Below are 15,401 nucleotides of genomic sequence, written 5' to 3'. Positions count from 1 at the left end.
AGGACAACAATATCATCGGCATACGCCAATGCCTTGTATTCCACCCCATGAAACCTAACTGGCGAGATATCCTGACACGCTTCAATCATATGTGGAAAGGCTCAATAAATAGGGCGAGCAGGGGCAACCTTGTCTGGTTCCCCTGCTGATGGTAAAGCACCCTGACTCTTGCCCTGAAATGCGATTGTCGCAACTGGGGAAATATAAAGTGCCAGGAGAGCCTGAATAAACTCGGCACAAGACCCTTTCCAGCGCAGCACAGCCCACAGGAAACCCCAGGAGACCCTGTCAAACGCCTTCTCGGCGTCCAACAGGATCACCCCGAGGGGAGAGCCTGTGGACTGCGTCCAATCCAAAAGAGCGATAACGCGCCGGATAAGGTCGGTTGTGTCCCTGCCGGGAATAAACCCATGTTGGCGTACTGAGATCAGAGGAACTATGAAACGCGCTAATCTAAAAGCAAGGGTCCTGGAGTAAATTTTGCTATCGGTGTTGATGAGTGATATTAGCCGGTATGAAGAGGGTTTCAGCTCATCTTTACCTTTCTTTTTAAATAATACGACCGTGGTCTGTCACCAAGAGTCAGGGATAACACCGGCCTGTGCAGCCCTAAATACAGCAAGCAGATCCTGTCTCATTACTGCAGAAAAGGTCTTATAAAATTCTAAATGAATAAGATCAGGGCCAGCGGCCTTACCATTAGCCAGAGATTTAATTGCACCTTCCGCCTCTTCCCAAGTAATGGGTGCCGAAAGTACCTCATTCTGTTCTATTGTTAACCTCGAGGTATCAATAGCCTTCAGAAAGTCATCAACACCATTCTGATTCTGAATAACATTGGACTCCTCAGTATAAAGCCTAGCATAAAATTTCATAAGGACATCCATTACACCCTGTGGAGTCTCCTGAATACAGCCCTGCTGATCCATAACACGAACAATGCGATTTGCCACACACTTTTGCTGAAGTCTCTTAGCTAGAACCGTACCCGATTTTTTCGCCAAATTCGTACATAGAGGTTTGAAATTGGGCGTATTTAGCCGCCTTCTGGCTCTGAGAGATCTCACGACCCAACCGAATGTTAGTGCTTAACTCGAGCTCAGCCGAGCGTAGCTCCTCTAACCGACTTTTAGTCTAGGCCTGTGCAGTCTTCCGGCAGTAGGCTGAAAACTTTTCGTTTCTCCGCGCAACGCGGCTTTTAAATGCGTCCCAGATGGCGCAGTCCGAGGCAGTCCCCCTATTGATATCCATGAACTCTGAAATCCAATGCCCCATGTGGTCCTGATATAATTGATCTAAAAGGAGCTTCCTCTCAAATGTCCAAGACCTAAACTGTTTAATAGGGCGGTCCCAAGGAAGCTCTACCACTAGAGCATTATGATCTGATTAGGTCCTTGGCACCACCTCAATAGTTGCGGTCCCTGCATACTGATCGGAGAGAAAAGCATAGTCAAGACGAACCGTTTTGTTATGCAGGATAGAATAAAATGTAAACCCGTCCTTGTCTTGATGAAGGTAGTGCCAGAGATCTATCAGACTGTGTTCAACAATTAGAGTTTGCAGAGCCTTAAACACACGGGGTTTCCTACCTACGTAATTGCGGTCGATTATCAAATTGAATTGACTAGCTAGGTTAATATTAAAATCCCCACAGAACATCATTGGGTGCGGCCATGCTGCTAGTCCAAATTAGGGCCATAAATTAGGCAGACCGACAGGGGACGGATATTTATCATTATCTGAGCAATCACCGATCTACCCGCAATGTCCTCTTTAACTCTCTCTCTTAAGACGCCCAACCCCCTTCTTCAGCAGAATAGCCACACCCCTAATCATAGAGGTCTGACGAGACCAGACCGCTAACTCATAGCCGGGCAATCTTAAGAGCCCGCGATTGCTCCATGGAATATGGGTCTCCTGGAGACACAATATATCAACCTGCATCATTTGAAGAATCTTATAGAACATCCCACGTTTTTTCCCATCATTTAACCAACAGACGTTCCATGAAGAAAAACGCAATCTATTCCGCCCCATTCAAAAACAGATTTATGTAACCCTCTCCATAATCCGAAAACACAATGGACATAACAATCGTCATAGTAATCCTAAATTTAACAAAAATTCTGCTCATGATAACAAACCACACATTCCCTCCACTCTACCACAGACCTGAAATAACAAACCAACACAACAACACCCCCACCACCAACTCCTCACCCCAGTCAAGACCTGCCCCCCACCCCCACCCCCACCCCCACCCAACCCCTCACCCCCTTGGTAGAGCAACAGAACCGGGGTCCTTACGATGATTTAGGTTGGTTGCCACCTCCCACTCCGCTGGATCCTACACCCCCCTGCTAACAGAATTAAGAGTCTGACCCTGATCACTATACCAGAAAAAAAACCAGCAATTGAAGAAAAAATAATATGATCGGATCAGCCTATAAGGCTAGAACCCAACTATAAGTGCCCCTGCATCAATACCCAGTACTCAGCCGTGTACATTCTAGTTAAATAGAGTCCAGAAACTCCTTCGCCAGTATCTCCGAGACAAAATACTTTGTTTGGGTCTTGAAGATTACTTTCAGCTTGGATGGGAAAAGTAAGAAGACCTGCGCGCCCTTGGCCTGAAACGGAGTTATGAGCTGGCAAAGCTTCCACCTTCGCTCCACTGTTGCCGGGCAAAAATCAGGTCGGACAAAAAATTGACAGCCCTTCCCCATCCGCCTCTTATCTGGTCTAGCAAGATCATATATTTTCTCTCGGGCCAGAAAGTAGTTAAAGCAAATCAAGATTGCTTTTGGCATAGCAGGAGTTGTACCAGAAGGACCAGGAGACTGCCTTTTCTTGAACGGGAACCGATGCGCCCGCTGTATTTCCAAACGCCAGTCCCACTGCGTAACCTCTGGAAAGGCTTCAGTGAATAGTTCCACTACAAACTACCTAACATCTTCACCTTCTTTGCCTTCATCAATTCCTAAAATTCTCAAGTTATTTCTTCTGGCCCTATTTTCCAAATCGGTCAGCTCCCAGAGCATGTCCTCCCGTTGATCCTTAATCATACTCGCCAGTCCCTTCTGCGCCGCTACTGCATCTTCCAAAACAGAGATTTGTTCCTCAGCTTCTCCAATCCTAGAAGCAATATCCGAGCAAGTTTTCGCCACCCTGCGGATTGAATTTTGCATTCTGCGGCAAGCCCCCTGCGTGCGTACATTCTCCTGTCGTGCCTCCTCCCGATGTGCAATGATCAACGTATGTTTTCACACATAATAAGTTAGGTCTACTCCATTTGTCATACATTTCTGAAACATTTACACTAATAACTTTGCGTTATACAGTACACCAATAACTTTGCATATTACAGTAATCTGTGGGATTCCCTGTGTCAGAATATGTGTCCACAGCCTTTAACACAGAGTAATGACAATCCACCTTTGATGTAATTTTGTATTTAACGAATTCTTTTCATGATAAATTGGACAGGCTCACGCATTTGTCGTAAATGTTTACAATACAAAAATTTGTCATGTGGCCTCCTACACAACTTTTTTCATGAACCACATATGTTTTCCCAAGAGGTATGTCTTGATATGCAATCATAAAATTACATATACGTCCAAAATTTACAGTTGGCTAAACAATATAAAAGGAATAAGGTAATGCTGTGACCCTGTATTATATAGGATAAAGTATCCCTTGTCGTACATTATAAGGATATTGCAAGTCACAGAGGAATTCCATAACCATATAGAAGAACGAAGCCCAAGGCTGAGTTCCTTTATAAGGTTATGGAAATCCAAGGTGACTTGCACTATCCTTATCACGTATGCCTGGGGGTACTTTATCCCATATAATACATGGTCACAGCATTACCTTTCCCACAAACCATTTAAAACCTTCCCAAAGTCAAATGTAGTAATTTTCTTTCCAAATCATAATTGGCAGGGCCTTGTGGGAAATTTAATTTAAAAAGACAGCTGATTAAAAACCCTTTGAAGGTACAGAAACAAGTTTAGCATAAGGCATCCATGTGAATGACATAAATAGAGGACTTATGAACAGACAAGACAATTTTTAAGAGTGGCAGCCAAACATGAGTGTTTATTCTTAGTATGTTTGGCATATTCTTGTCCATATATTTTGGAAACAAATCCCTTGATGCTGTTGTGGACTCTTTTCTGACGTTGTTATTCAGTGCAATGAGGGACACTGAAAAGGTCCATTAGAAAATAGTCCTGGGTGATTGGAGTCCCACATAAGTGTATCAAGAGAGTCTGCATAATAAAACCATATGTTGCTTTTGTCCGGACTAAATGGGACCTTGGCAACCACTCTGTGTATTCCCATCTCTTTTTGTGACACTTCACTGTTCAGGACATGCAGCTAGTTAGTTGAGTAAAACACAAAGATTTTGGGGAATTAATCAAGATGAAGATATTTCTGTAGCTGCATGAGGACTAGGGGGTCATTTATGCCATAACAGATGGTCCGCCAAACTGTCATGGGGGTGGAAGGCATGGTCTCCACCATCCTGGCAGTGGACTTTTCACCCTATTTTGAGATCCCTACCTGCAGTGGTGATCTCTGTGCAGTGAATGAATTGGCTCCTGCAACTGCTGTTTTTTCACAACACTGAAGGCTTGCTGAGTGGGAGCCATGTTGAAAGGTCCTGATGCGGATCAGGTTTTCTCCCTGTGCATGGGCCCATAGTACATTTTCCCTGCCTGCATCATCACATAGCAGATGTAGACAGGGAAAATCAGTAATGGTTCACCACCCTGCTTAAGACTTAGTGCTCCTGTGGCAGACAACCTGCCAGGTGAGGGGTTACCATCACAGAGACAGCTGAGGGTCCGCCAATAACCACCCTATAATTCCTCTAAGGTTGATGAATTGCATACCACTGAGATAGGCAATAGTAATAAATACTTATTAGGTCCAAATATGTTTGTACAGTCTTCTATATATAATGTGGTCATCATTTCACACTTAGGCCTACATATTTTACATACATACAGAGCTTAAGAATGTAAACTACCAATCTCTGAATATAGTTTCTGTGTACATTCCCCCTGCCCTGTATACAGTGACACTCCCAGCGTTAAGCAAGTTTCTGCTTGACCTTCCAGAAGGCGAACTGATGATCGGGGGGGGGGCCTTAATGCAATTATGGATAGCACCCTGGATCGCCATCCAGCGAAGGCACATATGACCGGCATGTCAAGGCTTGGGAGCTTTACGGAGGCACTCTGGCTTACGGACGTGTGGAGATGGCACCACCCCACGGCACAGCAGTACACCTTTTATTCTGGGGTGCATAACCGCCTATCCCGAATTGATTACTTTTTAGCTTCTGCAGAATGCTTACAAAATGTAGACAACATAGAGATAAAACCTAGAGGTATTTCTGACCATTCCCCAGTGGCATTAGCATACACACATTATCGTAAGGTTAGGAGACGCATTTATCCCATATACCCATGATACTTACAGGTCCCCAAAATTAGAAAAGCGGTCCTCACGACAATGAAGCAATACTTTCAGGAGAATGCTGCATCAGTGGACTCCCCAACTATTCTTTGTGAGGCGTATAAAACAGTCATCAGGGGGCAGGCCATTGTCTCTGTCACGGGGCATAAGCGAGAGAAACAGCGCCACTTATACGACATAGAGCTGGCACTGCGAGAAGCTGAGACCCAGCATAACAATGACCCCACACAGGTGACAACCCAGAAATTGCATCTTATACAACAGCAGCATAAAAAATATCTTGAAGATTTGACCAGGTCAAGGATGACGGCTACCCAACACAAGATATACGAGATTGGGGACAAAGCTGGGAAGCTCTTAGCATGGCTAGATAAAAGGGAACTGCGTGACAGATGGGTGGCGAGGATTCGGACGGCAGAAGGAAAAAGCACGACAGACCCGCATGTCATAGCACAGGTGCTGGCGCAACATTTCCAACAGGTATACACATCGACATCTGTGATGTCCGTAGAAGAAGCACTAACTTACATCAAAGATACTGCCATGCCAAGGCTAGCTCCAGAAGCAGCTCTTGCACTGGAGACTGATCTCACGGTGGGAGAAATACAGGTGACGTTGGGGTCATTACAGTCAGGCAAAGCAGCGGGTCCCAATGGTATCCCCATTGAGCTGTATAAGAAAGTGGCGGAAACATTACCCCTCCTCACCTGTTGCATATGTATAACGACTGCCTACAGATGGTGAAATTACCATTGGACCACAAAATGGCCACGATAGTTGCAATACCCAAACCGGGCAAGCCGGCCGACGACTGCAACTCATATCGCCCAATTTCTTTCATTAATGCGGAAGCCAAAATTCTTGCAAAACTGCTAGCGATTAGATTAACGCCACACCTTCCAACCCTGATACATCAGGACCAGTCAGGCTTCATGCCAGGTAGGAATACGGCCCTAAATTTGAGGGGTCTATAAGGAGTGATGGCACGCATCCAATATCTCAGGGAACCGGCGGTGTTTCTCTCATTGGATGCAAGAATGGCATTTGATATGGTGGAATGGCCGTTTCTATTTGCAGTGCTTCATCATCTAGGCTTCGGCCCTAGATTCTGTGCATGGGTCCGTCTGCTCTACACCAAACTAGTGGCTCACGTGACAGTTAATGGGCGCATCTTTGAGGATTTCCCCTAGGCACAGGGCACCCGTCAGGGCTGTCCCCTGTCCCCATTGCTTTTTGCCCTGGTAATTGAGCCATTAGCGGCATGGATTCGTTGGGAACCACCGATACGGGGAATCTGGTGGACGGAAGACTGGGAAGACCGCATCTCGTTGTATGCGGACGATGTCCTACTATATATGACATCTCCCAAGCGCTCTATACTGGTACTTCTGAATGTCTGTGAACTCTTCGGACGGGCGTCCGTTTATACCATAAACTGGTCCAAATCTATACTGTACGCGCTGCACGGTATACCGCCACAACTCCCCAAAGATTGCCCACTCGTGATTGCGGATGGCAGGTTCAAATATTTATGGATCCATATCATAGCCAATTCTGATGACTTCTATAAATATAATTTACTGCCCCTGCTGGAGCGCCTTTGACGTGACACAACACACTGGGGGGCATTGCCGCTTATACTATTAGGGAAGGCGGCGCTGTTTAAAATGATGGCACTGCCCCGTTTTCTATAAGTGCTGGAAAACACGCCGTTCCCCGTACCCATGGGCTACTTTAGGGCAATAGAGACTCAGGTCACCAACCTGCTCTGGGGACACAGAACTGCACGCATTGCTCAGGCTAAACTGGTCCACAGCTGGTATGACGGAGGGATAGCGTGCCCAAACATACAGATATACTACTGGGCGGCACATTTAAAGGTGATCAATCAATGGCTACACACCCCTCAAGTAGAACCAGCGTTTAGGGCAGACAGGATGGCTCTGGGTGCAGATAATATGTTGTCTCATCTCTATGACAAGAAGCAAGCCAAAGCTCTCATTGGACCCACGAAGCAGACAGTAAAAATATGGTATGTGGCGCAGGTTAAACTGGGTTGGAAGGGGATTATAACTCAACTTACCACTCCGTGGGACGCGACACAGTTGGGTTGGCTTAGGAACAGCAAAGGTTTTGCCAGGTGGGATGCAATTGGTATCTCCAAGGTGGGGGACATTATGTACAAGGGATAGTTAATGACATTTGAGCGCCTCCAGCAGCAATATGAGCTAGCACCCACTGAAATGTTTCGATATACACAGATAAAACATGCACTGACAGCGGCCCTGCCACCAGGTACTGAAGTCAAGGAAGCCTCGCCTCTCGAGGACAGGTTGCTGACGGAATACATGCCCAAGCGGGCTACTTCATTAACTTATCGAAAGTTAATTAATAACCTACCAGACCCAACGATGGCGCTCAGAGGGAAGTGGTCCTGCGACGTTGGAATTGTTGAAGACTCGGATTGGCAGGAGGCGCCTGCCTCACCAAGGGAGGTGGGTATACCCTCACGTCTTACACTAGTGCAACTCAAAATATTACACTGAGTCTATTTTACTAGATGTACCATGCAAACAATAGGTGGAGCACCACATCCATACTGCCTACAAAGATGCAGGGAGGAGGGGACGTTTTACCATACTTTCTGGCAGTGCTCGAAGATCATGAACTACGGGGTACAGGTGTTGAGAATAGTATCACAAGTGGGGGAGGTGTCACTGCTGCCGGAGCCCAAAAGATGTTTGTTAAATATATGGGAGCCGAATGACCTTACTCATCCTATACAAGACTGGGCCACTCTAGGGTTCAGGACATGGCAATGATAACAGAAAAAACTGTGTTTAATAATCGTGGCTGTCCCATGAAACGGAGCAAGATCTGGGGGGCATGGAACGCATTCAGGGGCAACATCTGTGAACCTCCGCCGGACCAGATACATAAAGGATCGGAGGATGACCCTTAGGAAGACAGATGTAGGTGCCAGATAGGGTAACAGGCTTGATCCTAATGTATTGTGTATTGCCATAATAATGTACAGAAACTGTGTAGTGCTGGTTTTTAATATGTATAAGTACCAAATGGAAGAACTTTGCCTTGCTGTGGCTGATTATAATAAAAAGAGTTTTAAAAAAGAATGTAAACTACCGACAAGATGGATTCCATGGCATTGCCAGGGACAGAGCCAAGGCACAAGGTAGAGAGGTACAAGGCAGAGTCTACGAGCTCGGTGATTAGGCCGGGAAATTAATAGCGTGGCTAGACAGACGAGAGTGGGCTTCGAGACTGGTGCCGGAGGTTGTGGGGCCAGACTCCGGACTGGTTACAAAGCCACAGGCTATAGCTGACGCCTTTGCGGATCACTACCGACTGATATATAAGCAGGCAGGCAGGTTTTCTGAAGAAGAAAACGCTGAGATGATACGGGACATAATGCTCCCACGCTTTCAGACGATAATAGAGAATACTTGGACTCCCCTCTGACCGATGATGAAGTGGCGCAAGCTATCCGGGGGGTGAATTTGGGTAAAGCGACAGGCCCCATTGGTATTCCCATCGAATTATATGAATTGAATTCCAACAAGGTTGCCCCTCATTTCCGGGCTATGTTGCTGGAGAGTAGATAGAAGGGCATGCTTCCATATGATCAGTGAGTGGCCAACATAGTGGTCATACATAAGGAGGGCAAGCCCAAATCGAACTGCTCCTCCTATCGACTTATATCACTTCTAAATGTGGAGCCTAAGGTCCTGGCCAAATTACTGGCGGCTCGACTGATTAAGGTGATCACTACACTAGTTCACCCAGATCAGTCTGGCTTCATGCCGCATCGGAACACTGCCCTTAACCTTCGGCAATTGCATGGTGTACTGAGCTGAGCGCCTACTATTCAGGAACCGGCAGTGATAGTGTCGGTGGACGCCACTATGGCGTTCGATATGGTGAAATGGAATTACCTGTTCGCAGTCTTAAGCAAGTTGGGCCTCGGTCAGGAATACATAGGTTGGGTTCGACTACTGTACTCCGGCCCGATGGCACGGGGAGTGGTGAATAATCATAAATCCTCAGACTTTCAACTCGGTAGAGGTACTAGACAGTGTTGCCCACTGTCCCCGCTATAATTTGTTTTGGCGTTCGAACCTTTGGCGACTCGGATTAGGCAGAACCAATCCATCCGGGGGATGAGGTGGTCCCTGGACTGGGAGGACAAGATATCGTTATACGCGGACGACATCCTCCTGCACCTTACCAACCCCAAAGGCTCATTGAGCTGCCTTTTAGACGTGTTGGAAGTATTTGGCAGGTATTCCGGATTCACAGTGAACTGGCTCAAATTGGTGGTCTATGTCATTAAGGGGAACCACCAATTATACCGCGGGGTTGCCCGATAGTTACTGACGGGTTTCGGTAATTGGAAATCTTCGTTGCACTAGACCCGAAACTCTGGTATGCCGGAAATCTGGACCCAGCTATATAGAGACTCAAGAAGGATGTAGCGCACTGGAAGGCCCTTCCGCTTTCCATGCTGGGCAGGGCAGCCCTTTTTAAAATGATTGGCCCTGGCGCGCTTTCTATATGCGCTCCAGAGCGTGATGGATCCGGTCCCGGCGACATATTTTAAGGAAATAGAAGGTCTCCAGAGACAGTTACTCTGGGAGGGGAGCCCTCGCATATCATTTTCTAAGTTGACCCTTAATTGGTACGATGGTGGAGTCAGTCTGCCAGACTTGAAAAAGTACTATTGGGCGTCTCAGCTGGCGGCCATTAATCACGGGATTTACGGGCATCCAAGTGACCCCGGCTATGCAATGGATAGAAAACAACTTCTGGGGGGAGATTATACCAGAGCGCTATATGCTAAACCCCGTTGATACCCTCTAAGGGGCCCTACTACTCATTCCGTCCATGTCTGGCACACAGTCAACAAACATCTCCGATGGGAGGGCAAACTCACCCTGGCCACACCGTTGTGGATTTCAGAAAAACTGGGTAACCTCTGGAAATCTAAGGGGTTTGATAAATAGGACGTCATAGGGATAACTCACATCAAAGGCATTTGGGGGAGCGGAGCGATACAGTCATTTGAGTCGCTTAAATGTCAGTATAATTTGTCAGACGCGGAGCACTTCCGTTCCCTACAAATCCGACATGCCGTGCTCGTCCCTGTCCCTAGTGGTGTGGTTCTCCCAGAGGCCTCTCCCCTGGAGGACAGAGTGCTGGACGGGCATCTCCCAGAAAATACCAATTCCCTAATATATAGAAAGTTGATAAATTACATGGAAGACCCGCTGCAGGCCCTCAGGGGAAAATGGACAGGGGATAGGATAGAACTGGACGATGAAGACTGGCGAGAGGCGGTCTCCTCTCCACGTGTTATGGCAATCCAAGCCAGGCTTAGATTAGTGTAGCTCAAAATACTACACAGGATATATATAATGGGCCCAGGTTTGGTTCGAATGGGAAGGGCGGAGAGTGGGGAATGCAGGAGAGGATGTGGGGAACTGGGAGCATTCATTCATACACTGTGTAACTGTCAGCAGATACAGCAATATAGGAGGGACGTGCATCGCACACTGAGATCGGTGCTGGGGGTGGACTTGCAGCCGGAGTCTCGAAGATGTATTTTAAACATCTGGGAACCTACAGATCTAAATGCCTACAGCACACAATGGGCCACTTTGTTGTATATGATTGCGAAACGTAACATTGCGCAGAAGTGGGGGGTTGCACACCCCCTAGGTGCACAAGTGGAAGGAGGACCTAGACTGGTGCATGTTTAGGGAGAAGTCAGTCTTTATAGCTCGGGGATGCCCTGCGAAATGGGCAAAGATATGGGGGGCTTGGAACCGGTACAGAGGGGACATTTGCCACCCGGCTGGTTGTCAGTCTGGGCCTGAAGCCGATAGGTCCCCTTGGTCTGCCTTTTGTAATGATTGCAGCAATATTTGTATACTATCAAAATGTAACTGTCTTAAGGTGGTAGCCTGCGTGTAACTGCTTGATGAGCTTGTTTCGAAGTGTTAATAAATAGAAATTAAAAAAAAAAACAATGTAAACTACTGTTCAGGTTTATCTCTTTGCTACCTCTTTTAAAAGTGATATACATACTGTCTCTTTTTCTGTTCCTATGATTGGCGGTTTGAAAGTCCTGCTGTGATCACAGCTAGGGCCCAACTCTGTCAAAAGGTCTAACTGATTGTCCTTAAAGGAAGCCACTATGGGCCTAATTATGAGTTGCTCTTAAAATTCTGACCCTTGTGGTAACCCCTAGTTACGCATGGGTCGGAATTACAAGTTGGAAGGAATTTAACACATCCAATATGTATTTAATGAGTGAAATAACTCAACCTCCATTACATTTCGGGAGGTCAATCCTGCCAAAATATAACAGGAGAAAACATATGGTATTTACCGCATCATGCGGATTTTGGTGCGTTAGTCATTTTAGTCCCTGTAAATTCGTAATAGGTGTTATTTATCGCACCTGATAAATAATATACCCAGTGGTATTGTTATTTACCAGGGGCAATAAATAACGCCTCAACTTGTAATCAGTTGCTATGACCAGGAGCATTTTCGATGGAAGGGGAAAAGAATCTTAGATACCCCTCCCCTTTATGGATTCTGTTCTGCCCGGCCCACACTGAGTTAGTTTGGGTTTCATGTGTCTTGGGGCACTATTTCAGGATGAATTTCTGGGGCTGGCCTGGAACCCAGCTTAAGCATTGGAAACCTTCTATTCCAGAACTGACACAAAAAAATCAAGAAAATGTATGTTTTTTTTTAAAGAGGCTTTATTAGGATATAGTCTCTAAGTGTTACAGGGTTTCAAATGTGTCATAAAGAATGAGGGAAGAGCACTATAGCGCCTGATTCACAAAGGTATATCTAAGCATGTATATTTAATCACATATACATATTTATTAATACGCCTACGTGTAATTTGTTAAATCCCATTTCCAAGTATAGGAATGGTGTAGCATTTACGTATCCACCCCCTTGAAAAAGGGGGTGAAGCCTCGTACGACAGAATTTCTGAGAGTAAAGCTACTACTAGTAGCTTTGCACACATGAGGGACATCTCTGCCACCATCACTGTAGGTGTAATTTTGTACCTGCATGAGCCCCCCATAATGTTTTTCTTTCCACCTCCCACTTTCTAGTAAGAATTCGTCATTTTCCAGTCACTCCCCCTTGCCCCTTACACATCCATGCCTAAAACGTAGCACCACATGAATAAAGTTCACCACACTCTTGACAAAGAACTCTGCACATAAAATATAGGACTGGAAAAAGCACAGACCTACACCTATACCTTTTGGAATTACATTTATGAGTATGTGCTACAGGAGCACTCCTACACATAATCATGAATACCTTTCAGAATTACAGTCTGATTTTCTGTCATTTTGTGTGCAACTGTTAGATGAGACTCTTAAGAAAATGTGTATTTTTCTTTTCTGTGAATGTGAATTCATTTCTGCATTTTGGATGATTGCAGTAGAGGCAGAAGCCTGGCAGTAAATCAGCATTTACATTTTCTTTTCAAATCAAAGGCTAAGATGATCTCTTATTATAGGTGTCTGTCTCTATATTGAATTTTCAGGTTATGTTATAAAGCAAAACTTTAGACAAATCCTTCGCACGTTTTATGACTTTCAGTCAATGTAGTTCATACCAAAGTTTTCTAACAACAGTTACAGAAAAACATATTGATGATTTGCACATTCTTTAGAAGTGGATTGCTGTCCGTATAAACCCACTGCTCATAGAGAGGTGGTAAATCTGATATGGATTTCTTGTGCTTCCACAACAATTACATTCTACAACCCTTTACTATAGCATGATTATCAGGTTAAGATGTATTGTTTGCCAACACAACCACTCAGGAATCTTCCCGGTGAAAACATAATCTATCTTCAATTTCACCTTATTGTGAGTGCTAAACATTGGAGTTAATTTGTGAATGAAATACAGGCTTACTTTGCATTTCTTCTTTCATCATCCAGGGTCAAGTTGGCCACATATCCATGAAGGTACTTTTGGAGTTCTTCAAAAGTTCCAACTGTCTGATTAAATGTCCTAAAATTAAAAGGCATACAATTCTCAATTAAAATAAGCAGATTTGAAGAACAGTAATTATTTATGTATTTCTTAAACGTAAACACTATTCAGTGGTCACAAACCACCTGCAGTAAAAATGTGATTGTAACACAGCCCATGCAGCTATAAGACACATGCATACTTCACATCTTGTATAGTTTTAGTGAATTTCTCATTTAATGTTTGAGGCCCTGTTTAAGAAAATATAGTGAAATGCATTGCTGATACTTTTCTATGAATCAAATAGCACTACAAATTTTTTTAGACTTCATTCTCAAACTTCTTTTCACTGAAAACCTGATTCCGAGTTAACAAAGGCAGAATTTTGTACTTATTGCTTGAAGGGATGTCCATATTAGGTGGATACATTTTAACTGTATAAATATTCCTACAGTTGTAAGCAATGGTGAAGTTATGAAAGAAGTGGAAGGAAAGTGATCTATGCAAATGATGTGAACAACTTTAGGGTCATAAACTTATTGGTATTTATAACAAAATTGCAACACTTTCCCCACTCATATTTCCCCACACACACATCTAAAAACCCTAGGTGTCATTAGTGTAGCTTGTCTGAGAAAGTGCAAGCAAACCACATTGTCACAGAGGATGTGTGGGAAAGAAATGCTTCACAAGAAAAAAGGTTTTCCATATGAATGAAAATGTAAAAGTAAATGTGTACCCTTACGCTTATTAGTTTTGACAGTGTGGGCACTCTGCTCAGGAAAAGTTATGAAAAATAGTTGTACGTATTAAATTTATGTACATGAATTCTGAAAGTGACAAGGAACGGACATGCACACCTGGTACTTTTGTGAATCAGTCAAAAAACATTTTTAAATCTCTGAGATGCAAATGTGGATGGCTGCATATGCAAGGAATGACAGCATATGTTTGCAAATCAGGAACATTTTTACATTTTTTAAGCACTGATAGTTTTCTCTATATAGAATGATTTATTTAAAAAATTGAAAATAATTAAGTCAGTTTTCTGTGTGCTTGTTACCCCAAAACAACATGAGATCTTGACATTGAATACTACAATTTCAATACATTCTTCATATTTTTATATAAATCCATTTAAAATATAAAATCACTCATGTGATTTTATCGATGCAATTAGTAACTATTGTCCATCTAAATAGTTCAGAAAACATTTCTATATATACTGGAACAGACAAGACATACAAACTATAAGCAAATGCAAATTTCCATGGAAGCAGTATGTTGCACAATTTATCACACTACACATACATAACTGAATAATAAAATGATCAGTGAAGCAGCTGCTTTCATATTATCAACATGGAAATCAACTCATAGACATTTTTGATGTAACAAATTTAATCTAACACCCACTGCTATAGCTTTCAATACTTTCTTTCAACACAGATTAAACAACTGAGAGGCATCACTATCATGTCTTCAAAAAAGTATTGAAAAGCAAATAATTGTATGAACAGTAAATCTAGAATGTGCTCCTAATTTATTAGGTTTGAAACTGCTTGGTAAAATATGGGCACAGGCTAAGGCCATTCATGTAAATAAATACCATAAATAGTGTTTGCTGGCATTGCATCCAAGTTCTCATATCCTTTCCAGTGTGACAAGGAACAATTTGCATGCTATTGACATAGATAACTTCTGATTAACCTTTGGGGTTTGGCCATTAGACAGATATCCATGGTTTCATCACCTTTTTATGGTAAAAAAAAACATGAACACAGCATAATTTCTTCTGGATAGGTTCCAAATGCTAATTCTTGGTTACACTGGTCAAATGTAGGCTCCAGAGAAATAGATCATATTTT

At 43.9% G+C, this 15,401-nt stretch overlaps 1 protein-coding gene across 2 annotated transcripts in view; it reads right to left on the bottom strand.

Moving 5' to 3' along the window:
* The window catches only part of PRKG2 (protein kinase cGMP-dependent 2), a 1,208,151-nt gene that overhangs the window by 444,436 nt on the left and 748,314 nt on the right, over window positions 1-15,401 (bottom strand). The window contains exons 9-10 of one of the 2 annotated variants that reach the window (XM_078677576.1): window positions 13,474-13,572; window positions 9,329-9,359 (exon numbers count right to left, since the gene is read on the bottom strand). In XM_078677576.1, the coding sequence (XP_078533702.1) occupies window positions 9,329-9,359; window positions 13,474-13,572 (130 nt within the window). Of the gene's footprint in view, window positions 1-9,180; window positions 9,200-9,328; window positions 9,360-13,473; window positions 13,573-15,401 lie in introns of both variants that reach the window. The other variant, XM_078677575.1, reaches the window with a different exon arrangement.

This window comes from Lissotriton helveticus, chromosome 2_1, assembly GCF_964261635.1.
Source record: "Lissotriton helveticus chromosome 2_1, aLisHel1.1, whole genome shotgun sequence".
In the NCBI taxonomy this organism is placed as follows: Eukaryota; Metazoa; Chordata; class Amphibia; order Caudata; family Salamandridae; genus Lissotriton; species Lissotriton helveticus.
The sequence above is the reverse complement of the archived record's forward strand: the minus strand, read 5'-3'. Positions and strand labels throughout refer to the sequence as shown.